This window comes from Chaetodon trifascialis, chromosome 7, assembly GCF_039877785.1.
Source record: "Chaetodon trifascialis isolate fChaTrf1 chromosome 7, fChaTrf1.hap1, whole genome shotgun sequence".
Taxonomy (NCBI): domain Eukaryota; kingdom Metazoa; phylum Chordata; class Actinopteri; order Chaetodontiformes; family Chaetodontidae; genus Chaetodon; species Chaetodon trifascialis.
The window spans coordinates 14,247,577-14,262,194 of record NC_092062.1 but is presented as its reverse complement, the minus strand read 5'-3'; the positions used below and the strand labels follow the sequence as shown (position 1 = coordinate 14,262,194).

The 14,618-nt window shown below is 41.3% G+C and overlaps 1 protein-coding gene across 1 annotated transcript in view; it reads left to right on the top strand.

Annotated features, from left to right (window-relative positions):
• Positions 1-14,618, top strand: part of cdkal1 (CDK5 regulatory subunit associated protein 1-like 1) — a 230,243-nt gene that overhangs the window by 153,900 nt on the left and 61,725 nt on the right. The window contains exon 11 of the mRNA XM_070967372.1: positions 7,760-7,940. Coding sequence (XP_070823473.1) covers positions 7,760-7,940 — 181 coding nt within the window. The remainder of the gene's footprint in view (positions 1-7,759; positions 7,941-14,618) is intronic.

Sequence of the window (14,618 nt, the reverse complement as noted above, 5' to 3'; positions counted from 1 at the left end):
ATGAAATGTGTATGTGTGTGTTCTCATTACCCTTCTCCAAAGCTAATGAAGTATGTGTGTGTCTATATGTGTAAGTGTGTCTCTATGTGTAAGTGTGCGTTTGTGTTTGCGTGTGAGTGTGTGTGTGTTAAATTGAACTGCAGTTCTGCTCCGCTGTGTTCAGGCTGTTTCATTAAATGATAAAGTTTACTGATGACTCCAGCGGGATCATTATTTACTTGGCTCTCCATTCATTCCACAGCAGCCACCTCGATCTTTACAAATGACCTGCTACAGAGAAAGACAGAGGTTATTTTGCACTGCAGGTTAGAGACAAATGACTTGGCATTCACTTAGTGGACTAGTGGCATATCCAATGTGTTTACACACCCGAGTTGGACTATTATCCAGTATCAGTTGTTTACCTGTTGGAAAAAAGATAGACTTTGCCTAAATAAGCACAGTTGAAAAAATAATAAAAGGGTAATAATGACCCACAGCCCAAACATGCGCAACACACATTTTTGATGGCTTTTTTCCCCCATATTCAAAACTGAATTTCATCTGTCCCCATTACGGATAAATAATAGCTAATGGGAAAAGATGATTAGGAGAGAAAGATGTGTTGAGAAGTGTGAGGCTGAGAACGTGACCGTGAACTCCAAAACACTGTCATGGCTCGGTGCATTTAATCTAGCACTGCCTGCTTGTGTGCTTGTGCATGTGTAGGGTTTTCACTCCAGTATGAGTAAAACAAAAATCGTTCCCCACGCCACTTTCTCAACCCGCAAGATGGACTAAGAGCAAGCAAGGATCTAAGGGTAGAGCGAACAAGAAATGCAGGTTGATAAAGTGTTTCTGACAGTTTGACAGCTCCTCTCAGGCCAACTGAAGCCATCATCTGTCTCATTCTGCCTCGTAACCAATCATTCGTCTGTCACCTCTCCACTCTGAAACATATTACACTCAGCATTTGCTTTTTTTTTTTTTGGGGTTCGCATCCTTCAATCATTGAATCACTTTACAGCAAAATTCAGAAAGCAACTGCCAAACTGTCTCACATATTCATTGCATTCCTTGGTGCGGTTTAGCTGTTACTTCGTCCATCATCTGGAACCTGCAAGCTCTTTCCTCATTTAGAACATCTGTGTTTATGAATGTCAACCCTATACCTCTACTAATAGCAGTTCTAGTGATAAACTTGGACTCGACCAGTTGACCTTTTGTTTAACCCCTCCTCTGAACAGCAACTGTCCAATCATAGCTTATTCACTTTGACTAAACACTGGCAGGCCCACCAAGCTTTGTTGATGTAGTGTCCATGAGGCTCTAAGGAGAGCGTTCGGATGGTAGCATCTTCTTATACATACAGTACCAACCAAGCATTGCGTCCATAGGAAATGGGCATGTTATTAGCTTTTTACGATATTCAGTCCTGCGCTTTGTTTTGGGGAAGTTCACGTTTTGGGGAAGTACTTCCGGAGTTTAAGCACTAGCGTTAGCTTACGATAGCTAGCTACCTTTTTAAAATCTGTTAGCGAGAGTCATCATTTTAGCTGACAAAATCCACGGTCATCAGTTGGAAATGAGAAGCCTGCTGTAAAGTAAATGGAAAGCTTGATGGGCAAGGAGGGCGGGGCTTAGCGAAAGGGTCGGTCCCTGGTTTGATCCAATTTTCAAATTCTTGAAACTTTTCAGACACAGCAACCTGCACACAGTCAAACAGCTTGCATTAGGCGACAACATTGCCTCCGTTCAGCTTCTCAGATGTAGTCAGGGTTTTAGGCCTTTGTATCCAAAGCCATTTTCCAGTTATGGATTAGAGCCACAGTGAAAACCATTGTTAGGCTGCACAACCTCAATCTGTCCAGTCACCTCCTGTTACCTCGTTTACCACGTCTCACAGTCCCTTCCTTCATTGTTGATGGTGGAAGTGGTTGAGGAAAGTGAGTGATAACCAGGCAGACCTCTCCCCCTCTCTCTGTATCCCTGTAAATTGAGCTGCTACATGACAGTGCCATTACCTCCAGCTGCCACGGCTAAATCAAACACTTAAGTGTCTGAGTGATTACTCACACTCCTCACAAGTGTCCTCAGTCTTCCCCCTTTCTTAGGCTCCTTCTGTCTCCCCTTTAGGAAGCAATCATTTTCTCTTAGATATATAATACACTGTGTCTGAGATGATTTTCATTTATTTAGTTCACACAGTGAAACACATGATTATTAGAAAAGTAGACATCAGTGATGAAAAAGAGAAGAAAAACAAGTCGCTGAGGGGAGAAAACCTGTGAACAAACTTAAGAGAAAAACAAGCAACACAAATCAAGATGACACACCCAAAAAGAACTGACCTGGATAACACAACGACAAACATTTATTGAACTGAACTGACAGTTTTCCATTTAGTGTATTTCAGGCAGCCTTAATGATGAGCGCTAAGCACATGACGTGATGGTGCTTGAGGTTTTGATCACACCTTCAAAAGAGGTTTAATCTCGGTAAATGGCTGCAAACAAAGATATGGATGACCTTTAAAACTGCGCTGTTGTGTACATTGTGTGTTGGAGAGGGATTTGTTGAGGTAAACAAGTCTTCTTAATGGCAGATGTTTTTCGTTTCAAGAGTATTTCGCAGACTCGTCAGGGTCGAGTTCATTTTGCAAGACATCTGTTGTATAGATATTTTCTGATTTTTAAAGCCACCTTCATTTTTCAGACAAGTACTTCAAGTGTGAAGTGGTAACAGTTGATGGCCCCTGACTCACTGGCAGCATTTTCAAGAAATGTACTGTAACTATTGCAAGAAAAAACCCACTTTTGGCTGCTGAATAACTGGCAGAGGGAATCGTTTTGATCATTAGAAAATGGTGCTTTTTGTTTAACAGTGGAACAAGTGATGGTCTGTAGTGAGGCAGTTTTAAGGTAACAGTCAAAAAAAAACATCAGTAGGTTTGCAATTTTGATTTTAAGGTGGAAGAGATGGTGTAACTTCTTTCATCCTCTTGTATCAGGACATGACCATGAATTTTCCAGAGAACTGGCGTGGACAGCGGGCTCTGATGTAAACTTAACATCCATGCTTAAAACCCCTCTCATCCTCACATAAACACTGATCATGCCTGACTTGAACATCATTTTCACACAATATGTTGTGGTTGTCTAATCTTCAAACTTCACTCCTTGTAGAATTACTTTTCACTCTGACCCCAGCTGCTCTCTCTCTCTCTCTCTCTCTCTCTCCCCTGCATACACTCACATGTTATACTAAAGCTGTCAGATTACATGTTAATGTGGTTTTATGTAGGAATTGAGTTTTTTGACTTTTTACATTTGACAACAAAATCTCCCCACAGCCCACCCCTTTCCTGCCTTCATCCCTCTCCTCAATGCCTTGTCTCTCTCTCACTCTTCACTGTCCATCTCCTGCACTACAGCAGCCCCACTGTACCACACATTGTCATTTCAGAGAACACACACACACACACACACACACACACACACACACAGAGCACAGATGGGTAGCACGGTCTCTTTCTGGCAGATGAATAGGTAAATATTTACCTTCCCAGATTGTCTTTCTTCCACTCTCATCCTTCCATCCCTCCGCCCATCTCCTTCCTCTCAACACCTCCATGCCACACTCCTCTTTTTTCCCTCGCTTTCGTTTTTTTCAGGGCTCTTCTGTCTCAATGGTCTCGCGTTCATCTTATCACGGGGGCTGCTCACAGGCATCTGTTGTGCAAACACGCTCGCATACTCGCGCACATATTTTGAATATATGATGAGGAGGATGGCAGTATGTATATGGGAACTCATACATACATGCATGCACGTACGAGGGCCTCAGCAAACAAAGAGTTGATAATAATTGTGCTGAAGACAATGCTGTGTTTTATGAAGCTTAATTCAGCCCATTGAGGCAGATGGGACACTGACTGTGTGCTTATCTTGAGTTTTAATTAAAAGACTTTAGTCTCCTATGAACACATTCTCCCAGTGTAAATGCTAACTGAGATTGGTTGCATGCCACGGCCAGTGGAGGCGAGGCTGCTGTCCTCAGGGATGTGGTCTCTTTGCTTCAGTGGGCCAGGGGGAGAAATGACAGGAACAGAGCACACCCAGAAACTCACACCTTTTTTCCTGCTCTATTGTCTCTTTTGATTTGGGAGCTTCAGGGGCTGTACTGTCTTTGTACTCTGAAGTAGCTGCAGGAAGTGCAGCATTAGCGGCTGACTGCTAGCTGTTGATAAAAATTTAGTCTCAGACGTTGTCTAACAGAGGACTAATTAAATGCATCCTCCACAAACAGATGCTGAGGATGCATTTAAAGATGCTGTTTTGAGTGGCAGTGAGGGTGATCAGAGCCTCATTTTTCTAATATGACTTTTGAGCTTTTTTGATTTTGATGTAACTTAATAAACTGTGATCTCCCTCTCCCTATCCAACATGATTCTTGCCACTTTTTTCCTTTCCTTTTCGTTTTTTGGTCAAGAAACCCCTCTCTGATATCACTCCCTAATCAATAGTAATCATTGTTAACTGTTTCTCCGGGCCTGACATCCCAGATAATGTCTCATTTCATAGATCCTGTTCTGTTTATCTCCTGTCCACACACCAAAGAGACTCATCATGCTCTTTTTTGCTACTCTGAATCCAGTTCTCTCTGTTTATTGGTTGGATGACCTTTTTAAAAGCATTTGTGTATTTTCTGATATGTCCTGGTTTAAAGCCACAAAGCCCTGTATTCAGCTCGCCTGCTGTTTTTAAATTGATATTTGCATATATCTTTGTTTTTCCCAACACTTGCAGTCAAAACTCTATTTGAACTCAACATAACAGCGAATAAATTATTATGTTTGAGCTTTTTTAACATTCACAATAGAAATGTGATGCAAAATAGGATCACTGTGAAAATGGCGTCCAGTACTTGTGACAGAAGTTTATTCCAGGTTAGATGTAAAAACCCATTTTTCAGTTTTCCAGTTTTAAAAATATCCCTCTTCCCACATTGGTTTAATTGAAAGCAAGTTGAGCTGACACCTAATCTCTCTTCTTTCTTGATTTTCTCCTTTTCTGTCTCAGTCTTCGCTTCTCTCTGTTTCTTACACACTGTTTTTGAAAGGTGAACAATAACAAGATACATTTCTCCTCTCTCATTTTAACAAGGAGAGTATCAGTGTGGTTCTTGTTCATTAGTATCACACATCACACCTCCATCACCCTTAGATCTAGGAGAGACAGAGGTGTCAAAATGACAGTGTGTGCGAGCGCATGTTTTTGTTCCCTCTCAGCCTCCACCTTTGGAAAATCCACAAAAGCCAATTCACACCACTCTCTCTCCCTGCTCTTTCTCTCAGTATTCTGTCTCCATGTATTACTTTGCAGCCCTGGCCTGAATTGTACATTTTTTTTCATCATTGGTGTAAATTTTCTTGGTAGTTCTGCAACAATGAAAAGGATACACCGGCAGCCTATAGTATATACATCGTCACCAGCGTTACCACAAAGGGCCAGAGCAAATTGGACATACAGCACAAGCCTTGGGGAGATGCAAAAGACAGTTATCTTTTGAGGCCAGAGAGAAAATCTGCTTGTTTATTCGCGTTGCTAATTTTATTTACCTTCCCTCCCACTGTCGTTAATGAAATAGTTCGAGGGAGTATATTATAGATTTTTAATACTCCGGTGACGAGAGCATTAATTAGTCGTTTATCCCTGTAGGAGAAGCATGTTTTTTGTGATTACATCCCATAGGCTGCGCAACATTTCTAAAATGTGGCTAAACTCAAACACCTACAAAAAAAAGTTGCTAACTGATGACTATAACGCAGGTACACACCAACGCAGTGGCTCCAAAACATGAACCATATCTTCCCATTTTCAGGACTCTTTACTTGATTAATTATTGTGGAAAGCCTACAGGCGGAAAATTATCCTTTGTTTACCTAACAAAGTAAAGGATTAAAACTATGTATTTTGTGTTTCACACTCAGGGGGTTTAGAAGCACTGCTTCAGGGTGATTCAAGAAGAGAATTATTCATTTATTCATCCATTTAACCATTACATGCTCAGATTTTTGTTTTTAATTTATTTACTCTCACTTTTCCATTGGGGAGTCGTCAGGCAGATCTGAGAGGTCAAGGATGCCTGTGCCTGCAGGCCATTGGTTAATATTAATGACCATCAGCCAATTGGAACTCATCAATAGGTCAGAGGTTATCATGGGGTTGCAGATGGAGGAAGTTAATGTGATTAAAGATGCACCATGTTGTCGATTGCAGACAAAATGTCTTTTCCACTCTTTTCTTAATGTCTTTGTTGGACTGTCTTTGTCTTATCAGCCTGTCTCGTTTGCTTACGTGTGTGTTTGCTTCTGGTCTTTATGTCTCACAGTTTTTTAAGGATATTCAACAACAGATATTCTTCATTCTCTTTTTATTCCATTGCCGTCTTTGCATTTGCTGCACCTTCGTGGCCAGGTGCTTATCTGTAAGGGCAGGGAACATATACTGTACTGTTAAGGAATTACGTCAGGGGTTAGATGCTTGTTTAAAAACGAGTGAGGGAAGGAGGAGAGAAAGAGTGGCAAGAATGAAAATAAAATGAAGGACAAAATTGAAAGGAGCAAGCCCAAATTAGTGGTGGTTCCTCTTCCATCCCCTCCAAAGATTTTCCAAAGAACTTCCATCCAGTTGTCTGTGGCTAATGGCATCTTGTAGCAGACTTTTGGCCATATAACACTTTATATTAAGAGGCTCCAGTGTCCTGCCTAGATCTCTGCATCTAGATGTATGATGGTAGAAAGCCTTTAAGCAATGGCTTGTTTGTATTGTATTGGATATCATTCCCAGTCACTCCAGCATATAACTGCATCCTCAGAAAACAGACAACTGGAAAGCCCACTTGACACAGATAATTTGGACTTTACTGCTTAGATTAATGTTATGAATGAATAAATGTTTCCAGCAGAATTCTCATATTGCTAATTTAGCCCTTCAGCCATCAGATATGATGTTAAATTCCTTTGGGATCAATCCTAATCATTGAAACTGTATGGGAATGTCAAGAATGTACTCTTGAGACATATGGTTTTCTGACAGACAACGATGACTTCACCTTGGAGTTTTTTTTACAAGCTGTCCAACTGCTGTCAGTACAAACAACAAGTATAGAACTAATCAATGCATCTATTCCCACACCCGGCTGCCTGCGATTAATCCAATGAGCCAACCGGTCAATAATCAATAGATATTGATTGGCAGCAGAGGTTGCTAATAAGGGTTTGATTGGTGGAATGAGTCCATGGGGAAAGGCTTTAGCCTTCTTTAATGCTTCGGTTTTTCAAAGGCACATAGCAGCAGTAGGAAGTGATTTTAGACAATTGATCAGGTGGTTAGAGGCTGATGAATGTTAGACTGAATGTTGTTTTATATTTGTCATTTTTATAATTTGTTGTCCTGAAAGAGATTCCTCTGGACTAAAGGATGCTGCTCTCTCCAAAGCTCCCTGATTGACTGAATAACCAAAGTGAAAATGTGTTAGATGAGGTTAGCTGCATAACAATGCCATGGGCCGTTGGCCGTAACTGATTGAACTGGTGTGGAACTGAATACTGTGATGGGATTTATGGTTGTTTTCTCTGATGCCATTACTTTTTTTTAATATGGTCAAAGGATCATCCCTGCTGTCCTGTGCAACAGCAGAGGTTTTTAAAAATGATTTTGCATGGAAGCAATAACTTTGATATACGGCCTGAAAAGCTCTCTCTGTCTCTGTTTAGGGTCCCAGGTGTAACCATTGCCACAGATATAATCTGCGGTTTTCCTGGTGAGACAGAGGAAGACTTCCAAGAGACGCTAGACTTGGTGAAACTCTACCGATTCCCAAGTCTCTTCATCAACCAGTTCTACCCCAGACCAGGTACGCCTGCAGCCAAGATGGAGCAAGTACCGGCACATGTGGTGAGTGAGGACAAAGAGACGGAAACTCCTTTATTGCTGCCATCTGGCATCTGATTTGGGATAAATTTAGCTGCTCATGTGTCAGAGTGATAGAGATGTGAGCACAGTTCACTTTACCTTTACATACAATGTACAAAACACAGTATGTTTGCCTGCACAATGCCTTTAACAGACAGTAACTTTGGTACTGGATTGTAAATTGTGTTTTGTGATCCCACAAATTTGTGGCAAAGCTGAAAATATGACTTGACTAACAGAAATGTTATGCAGACATAGTATATGCATGCACACTTCTCGCTCTCTTTCTCTTGATTTCTTTGCTTGCTATGCAGAAATTGCATTGCTGGTACACAAAATAATGAACTAAATGAGGGATATTGGCTTTTAAACCAGTCATAATATAAAAAAAGTGAATGATTTACCAAATCACACCTTGAAGTTGTAATACGTAGTTATTATAAGTAAAGATATTCATGCTGACACTGTGTGCACGTACTATACTATAAGTGCACCCACATATGCAAATGTGTGTATCGGGAAACACAGGCCGGCCTCCTGTCATCTGAAAATGTAAAAGCCTGTTCCAGTTCTGTCATGACTTCATTATGAATTTTAATATTACTAATCCTGAAAGACATGTGTGTGTGGGGGGTGCGTCCGTCCCTGTCCCCCAGATGGACAGATTCATATGGTACACTGTATGATAGCAGACAGTGTTAATGTGTAAATGTTTAAATGTTAAAGCCTACATTTGAGTTAAACATTTGCTGCTGGCAGTTAAATGAGACCAGAAAATCCAAATTTGTTTGAAGTGGAGAGACTATGATAGAATAAAGCATCTGTCAGTAAAGCGTCAATCAGTCTTAAAGCTGCAGTATTTCTTCACATAAACATTTATTACCAGAACTGCCACAGTGAGGTGACAGTTTGACCTTCAGATTGTCAAGTTTTGTTGAAAAATAAATGATTTCTATCTATCTTTTAAGGTATTTCAAGACAGAAATTATTTAAGTGCTTCTCCCTTGACTTCAACACAAGTCATAGGTTTCATGGAGTCGAGATCTAGAGTCCACGAGCAACGCAACACATTGTCTCAGGGCAGTTGCTTCATTTGAACCTCTTATTGTTCTCTATAACCACACAACTCCCGACAAGAACTCTGTCTTCCACTCTCGCTCAGTCTGCTGCCAAATGAAACAATTAGCGGCTAATGAAGCCATAATTGTGAGGAAAGGTGTGTAACAGAAAGCGAGAGAGAGAGAGGGGAGCAAGGCATTGAACACATCACCATCAGCAGCTCCAGCATATGTTTGACCTTTAGCCTCACAGATTTCTCAGAGCCACAGTCTTCAACAGTATTATAAAATGTAAATTAACAACAATTTGCTTATTACATTGACAATCTGTAGCTCCTGCAGTGTAAATTTACATGTACTTTATGCTCATTACGTTCTTTATGCGTACATTTTTTTCGGTTGAATTAAGTTCTGTTTATTTAATAATAATCAAAAAATAATTTCTGCTAATTTAACCACTCAGCTTGGTACTTTACCTTTAGCCATGTTGTGTCCCAACTTTTTTTGGAATGGGGTTGTACTTGTTGATCTTTTTTGTTTCGTTTGACCACCTACATTATGTTCTACCCTTTATTATGTATTCAATCTCCTCTTGCATTTGCACTCTCTCACCCTTTACCATCAAAGTGTTGACACATTTCTTTCAAGTGGAGCGTCCTCATAAGTCATTCTCTTTCTCTCTCCTCCCTCCTATCTCCTTTCATTCTCTGAGGAGAAGCTGAGTATGTCTTCGAGGGATCAGTCCCCGGACAACCACAACACTGCTTCTCCCCTTTTTTCCCTTCTCCTTTCCTTTTCCTGTTTCTGACTCATCCAACTTTTATTGTCGGTGGATGGATGTCAGCATGCATCTATCCGAGCCTCGGTTCCGCAGCCAAGTCTTTGATTGTCAAGCTGTGGCACGTTGTTGGTTCCTGTGGAAACCCTTTACTGTCAAATCAGCTTTTTTTTTTACATACACAATTGTTTTAATAGCTAGTTTTATTGTTTATCTAATGACTGACGGTTGTGCGAAATCACAGATTAATCACATGCATTGTAAATTGTCTGAAATGTACAGGCAACAAAAGGGGTGGCTTAGTTCACTTTAACATTGTCTTTTCTTTTCTTTTTCTTTTTTTTTTACAGCCTTCAGTAAGCTCCCCGTGTTCAATAATAGCCATTTTCATTGGTCATCTGAATGTTGAAATTGAAGCTAATTGTGAGCGTAGCATAGTAAAAAGGGAGAGAAAGAGTAATATGTTTGGGTGCCTGTAACTGGTACACCTGCTTTGGTGGTTAAAACTACACACAACATCACATCATCAGTCACCATGCACCTGTTCTTACACACATACACACCCATACAAACTGGCACACACACACAGTGAGTGGTGGCAGCTAGGCGACGTCTAGGCCATGTAGGGTCAGTCATTAATAAAGTGCACCAGATGGTTTGTCTGGAACACAACTGTGTTGAGTAGCCACAGGAGGGATGGATGGAGAACTAGATGGAGTAGGAAGCGGAGACAGAAGGAGGCCTGAGAGAGAGAGAGAGAGAGAGAGAGAGAGAGAGAGAGAGAGAGAGAGAGAGAGAGAGAGAGAGAGAGAGAGAGAGAGAGAGAGAGAGAGAGAGGGTAGGAGGGAGGGATGATAGGAGGAACAGCTAACAGAGAAGTGGAGGAAACAAAGTGAGATAAAAAGGAACAGCTACAGGGACGTGCCCATTGTGGGAACTGAAGGGGAATCCTCTTAGAAATGTAATTGGCCACTGTGAGTGCTCACCTGCTAAATGTGGCCACTGATGAGGAGGTCCAGCTCACCTTTTGGTTGTGGTGAAGATCGTGATCTATGTTTGTGGTTTACATTAACCTTACAAATGCAGTACACGTTGCCTTTTAAGAGCAAGTGCAGATAGTTACCTTTTCTTATCAGTATGGGATGCAGACGTGACCTTTTCCAGCATCACTATCAATGGGAGGTGAAGTAGATCTCACTCTGCATGGCTGTATACCAGCGCACTGTTTTCAGTGATTTAGTATTCTCCAGTTTGCTGTATCTTATGGAACAGATAATTCGGTGATGGTTTTGGACTTGTAGGTCATTGCACAATTGGAACACAACAAGAGTTGAGCATTTGGAAGGAAATGGTTCAGCATGTCCACAGGGTTGAGTCTTATGATGGCAATACAGCCCATTCTCCAGAACGCAAGCAGTCACACTTATCCACCACTTACTTGTCTACTTGTTACTTAGAATTTCCCCTTGCGGGATAAATAAAGGTATATTGAATTGAATTGTCTAAAAGAGTGTTTGGGGCAAAGGACAAGGATGGATAATGAGAAATGAAGAGAGTTTGACTGAAAAAGGTTCTCACATTCCTTGGATATCCTGGAAATTTGTAGTTTCTGGTTGTGGAAAACACATTGAAAATGAGACTAAAAATAAAGCGATCTTGTCTTTGTTTCACACGTGGGTGCAGCAGATTATTTCCACAAGTCAACTAGTGATTCCAGGTTGTTTGTCCACATTTCGTCCTGTTATTTGAACACACATTTGTCTGTGAGCTCTTTTTAATGCTCGTGCTCATACGACTGGTAATACTGACATTTTTATTTAGTTTATGTTACATTAAGAAATATGGTTTTGCATCAGCCGTCTAATTTCCAGCCGTGACATCTGAATACACAAACACGCAGTTTGTCTCAGTTTGTGACGAAGCAGAGAAAACCCATAGAGCTGGAGAGGGTCCAGCTGCGATGTGGTCCAGGTGTTTTGAGGTATCCGTAGGTCTAACTTATTACCTATTGTAATAGATGATGTACGAGCAAATGCAGGATGAAGCAGAGAGCAGAGGCAGATGGAAAGAACAGGGGACCACAGGGATGGAGGGAGAGAAGGGAGTATGTTGAGAATAAAGGGGTGTGAATGCTATTAGCTTGGATCTCCATAATCATCCCCAGGTGACTAGAACTTAGCCTTGATAAATGGACTTGGTGAGTAGAGTGTGTGTGTGTGTGTGTGTGTGTGTGTGTGTGTGTGTGTGTGGATATCTATTGGTATGCAAGGAAGAGTTGAGAATAAGCAGCTGCTGGAAAGAAAGAGAGAAAAAAGTGATGGAGAGGGAGATTAGCTATTCTAGTGGGACAGTGTTTTTAATTTCCCCAGGCTGTGATTGGTTAAGAACTCCATTACCCACAAGGCACCAGTGCGGCAGCTGTCAAAGTGAAACAGCTGGCCAGACACTAGTAGCTCCATCTCCTAGCTTCTTTATCATTTATTATACGCCTGGACATACACACAAACTCTTGCACAGACACACACCCTCTCTGTCTCACACACACACACACACACACACACACACACACACACACACACACACACACACACACACACACACACACACACACACACACACACACACACACACGTCAGGGGAGATAACAACATGTGACTAAAGGCAGTCTAACAGGTATTAAGGTTGAGTTAATGGTTAAGTTGCTGTCTGGACCTTGGTAGGCCTGAACTTGATTAACGAGGACCGAGTCTACTACTAATGGAAGGGATAACATATTCCAATTAATGATCGCAGTTTTCGCTCGCCACCTTCAAATGCTTTTTTTAACCGAATCAGTCATCAGCATGCTGGTCGTTCTCGAGTTTTAGTTAGCTGAAGGGACTGAGAGTAACAGTGTTCTACTGGGTGTAAAAACACATACAAAGCACTTAAGAATATCTTTACTGATCCCCAAGAGGAGAATGCAAAAGGTCATAGTAGTCAAAGAGTAAATAAAAGAACTAAAACTAAAAGAAAAGTTTTAAAATTTAAAGAACCAAAATTAAAAGGCCACACAGTATGTCTGTAGTTGATATTTACTTATATACTCACCAGTGCTATTCTTAACACCTTGCTACATGATTCTAACCTTGGCATGAAAATAAATACTTCAGAAAGTGGCTTAAAAGGCAGAGTTGTTTCTAGTTGCCTCAACTGAAACACAGTTTCATAGTGTGCAGTTGTTGAGATCTATAATGATTGCAGCCACTGTATATATCTGGTTTAGTGACCTGAATATATGCCATAATGACAGTTTATAGTCTCATCTGATGCAAAGTGAAGAGCAGCTCTAAGGCATTTCATCTGTGTTAAGTGTGATCAGAGCTGACATACAAATGTGATCATATTCCCGTCTCTGTTTTACATATCACATTGCTTGAGCTTGATTAGAAAAAGCAAAATGAAATGTTAAGTCTGTGTCTCGCTGTATGAACAACTTACAGTACATTCTGTGTATACACCTCACAGTACACGTAGCATCTGACACAAGTCAGCTAGCTAGAATGTGTTTTGTAGTGATCTCTGTAGAGTGAGAAGGGCCACACACACACACACACACACACACACACACACACAACCACACACCGATTAAGCCTCAGGTTTTTCTTCCAGTAATATAACGCACACGCACGCCGTGGGTGCAGGCTCTATAGCACTAACATCTGCCTGTCATTAGAAAAAGACAAAGAGGCTCATACTGGTGAGCCAGAAGCTCTGACAGCACAGGCAAGGCAAGATCACTGTTACCTTGCCCCACAACACACTCACACCCGGGCAAACTGACACACATGCACGTGCTTATGAACACACACACTCACAGACGTTTCTCGTATCAGAGAGTCATGCATTGAGCGTGTCCTCAACTGAGCATTGAGCAGGTTTCTTTGAGCAGGTCTTTTTGGTGTTAAGTTGCCGGTGATTTTGACTGAGATATCACATTAAGGAAGCTGCCAGTCTGAAGACAAGTATTCCCTTATCTTAATGTTGGATCTATTCAGGTAGTGTCATAAACTATCAAGAAATCATAGCTTAGTCAGAGTGATTGCACTCAAGAATTGCATATCTTGCCTCAGAACTTCACAGCATTGCGCGCATATTCCGACTTCACTTAGCACTGCAGTGTGTTTGTGAGCTGGGTAAGTTTTTGTGTGTTATTGGCAGCAGAGTGTGTATTCTCATCTCCACCACACCTCCATGTGTTTGGAGTCTGGGTACGAGTACAAGTGTATACATCCATGTAATGTCACTTCCCGTTAGACGCAGCATCCGTCTCTGGCGGCAACAACAGATGGACGTAATGGTAACTACCATCGTTCATCATCACCACGGTGACAGGTCCACAGACACACACACACACAGTGGCTTTGCATTGCTGGGTTGCCACTAACACAACCTCGATGGCATGCTAGATTAACTTCTCCGGCTGATGGACCACACATGCACGTACGCTCTCTATCTCTCTCTCTCACACACACACACACACACACACACACACACACACACACACACGCACACACACACACACACACACACATACCTGCATACAGACACATTAACATTGCAGCACACTAATAAAGCTCTTAGAATAAAAGACCGAATGAAATAGGAAAGGTAACACTGACTTGCTAAGAGATGCATACTTTAACATGGTGGTCTTGGATTAAGTAACTGCTGCAGTGTTTTTGATACAGATTTCAGGTCTTGATTAGCTGCAGGTTACGGTTGTATTTTCACATTATAACATTTTTTGTGTGTTTTAATCAAGTAGAATTTTTCTGGAATTAT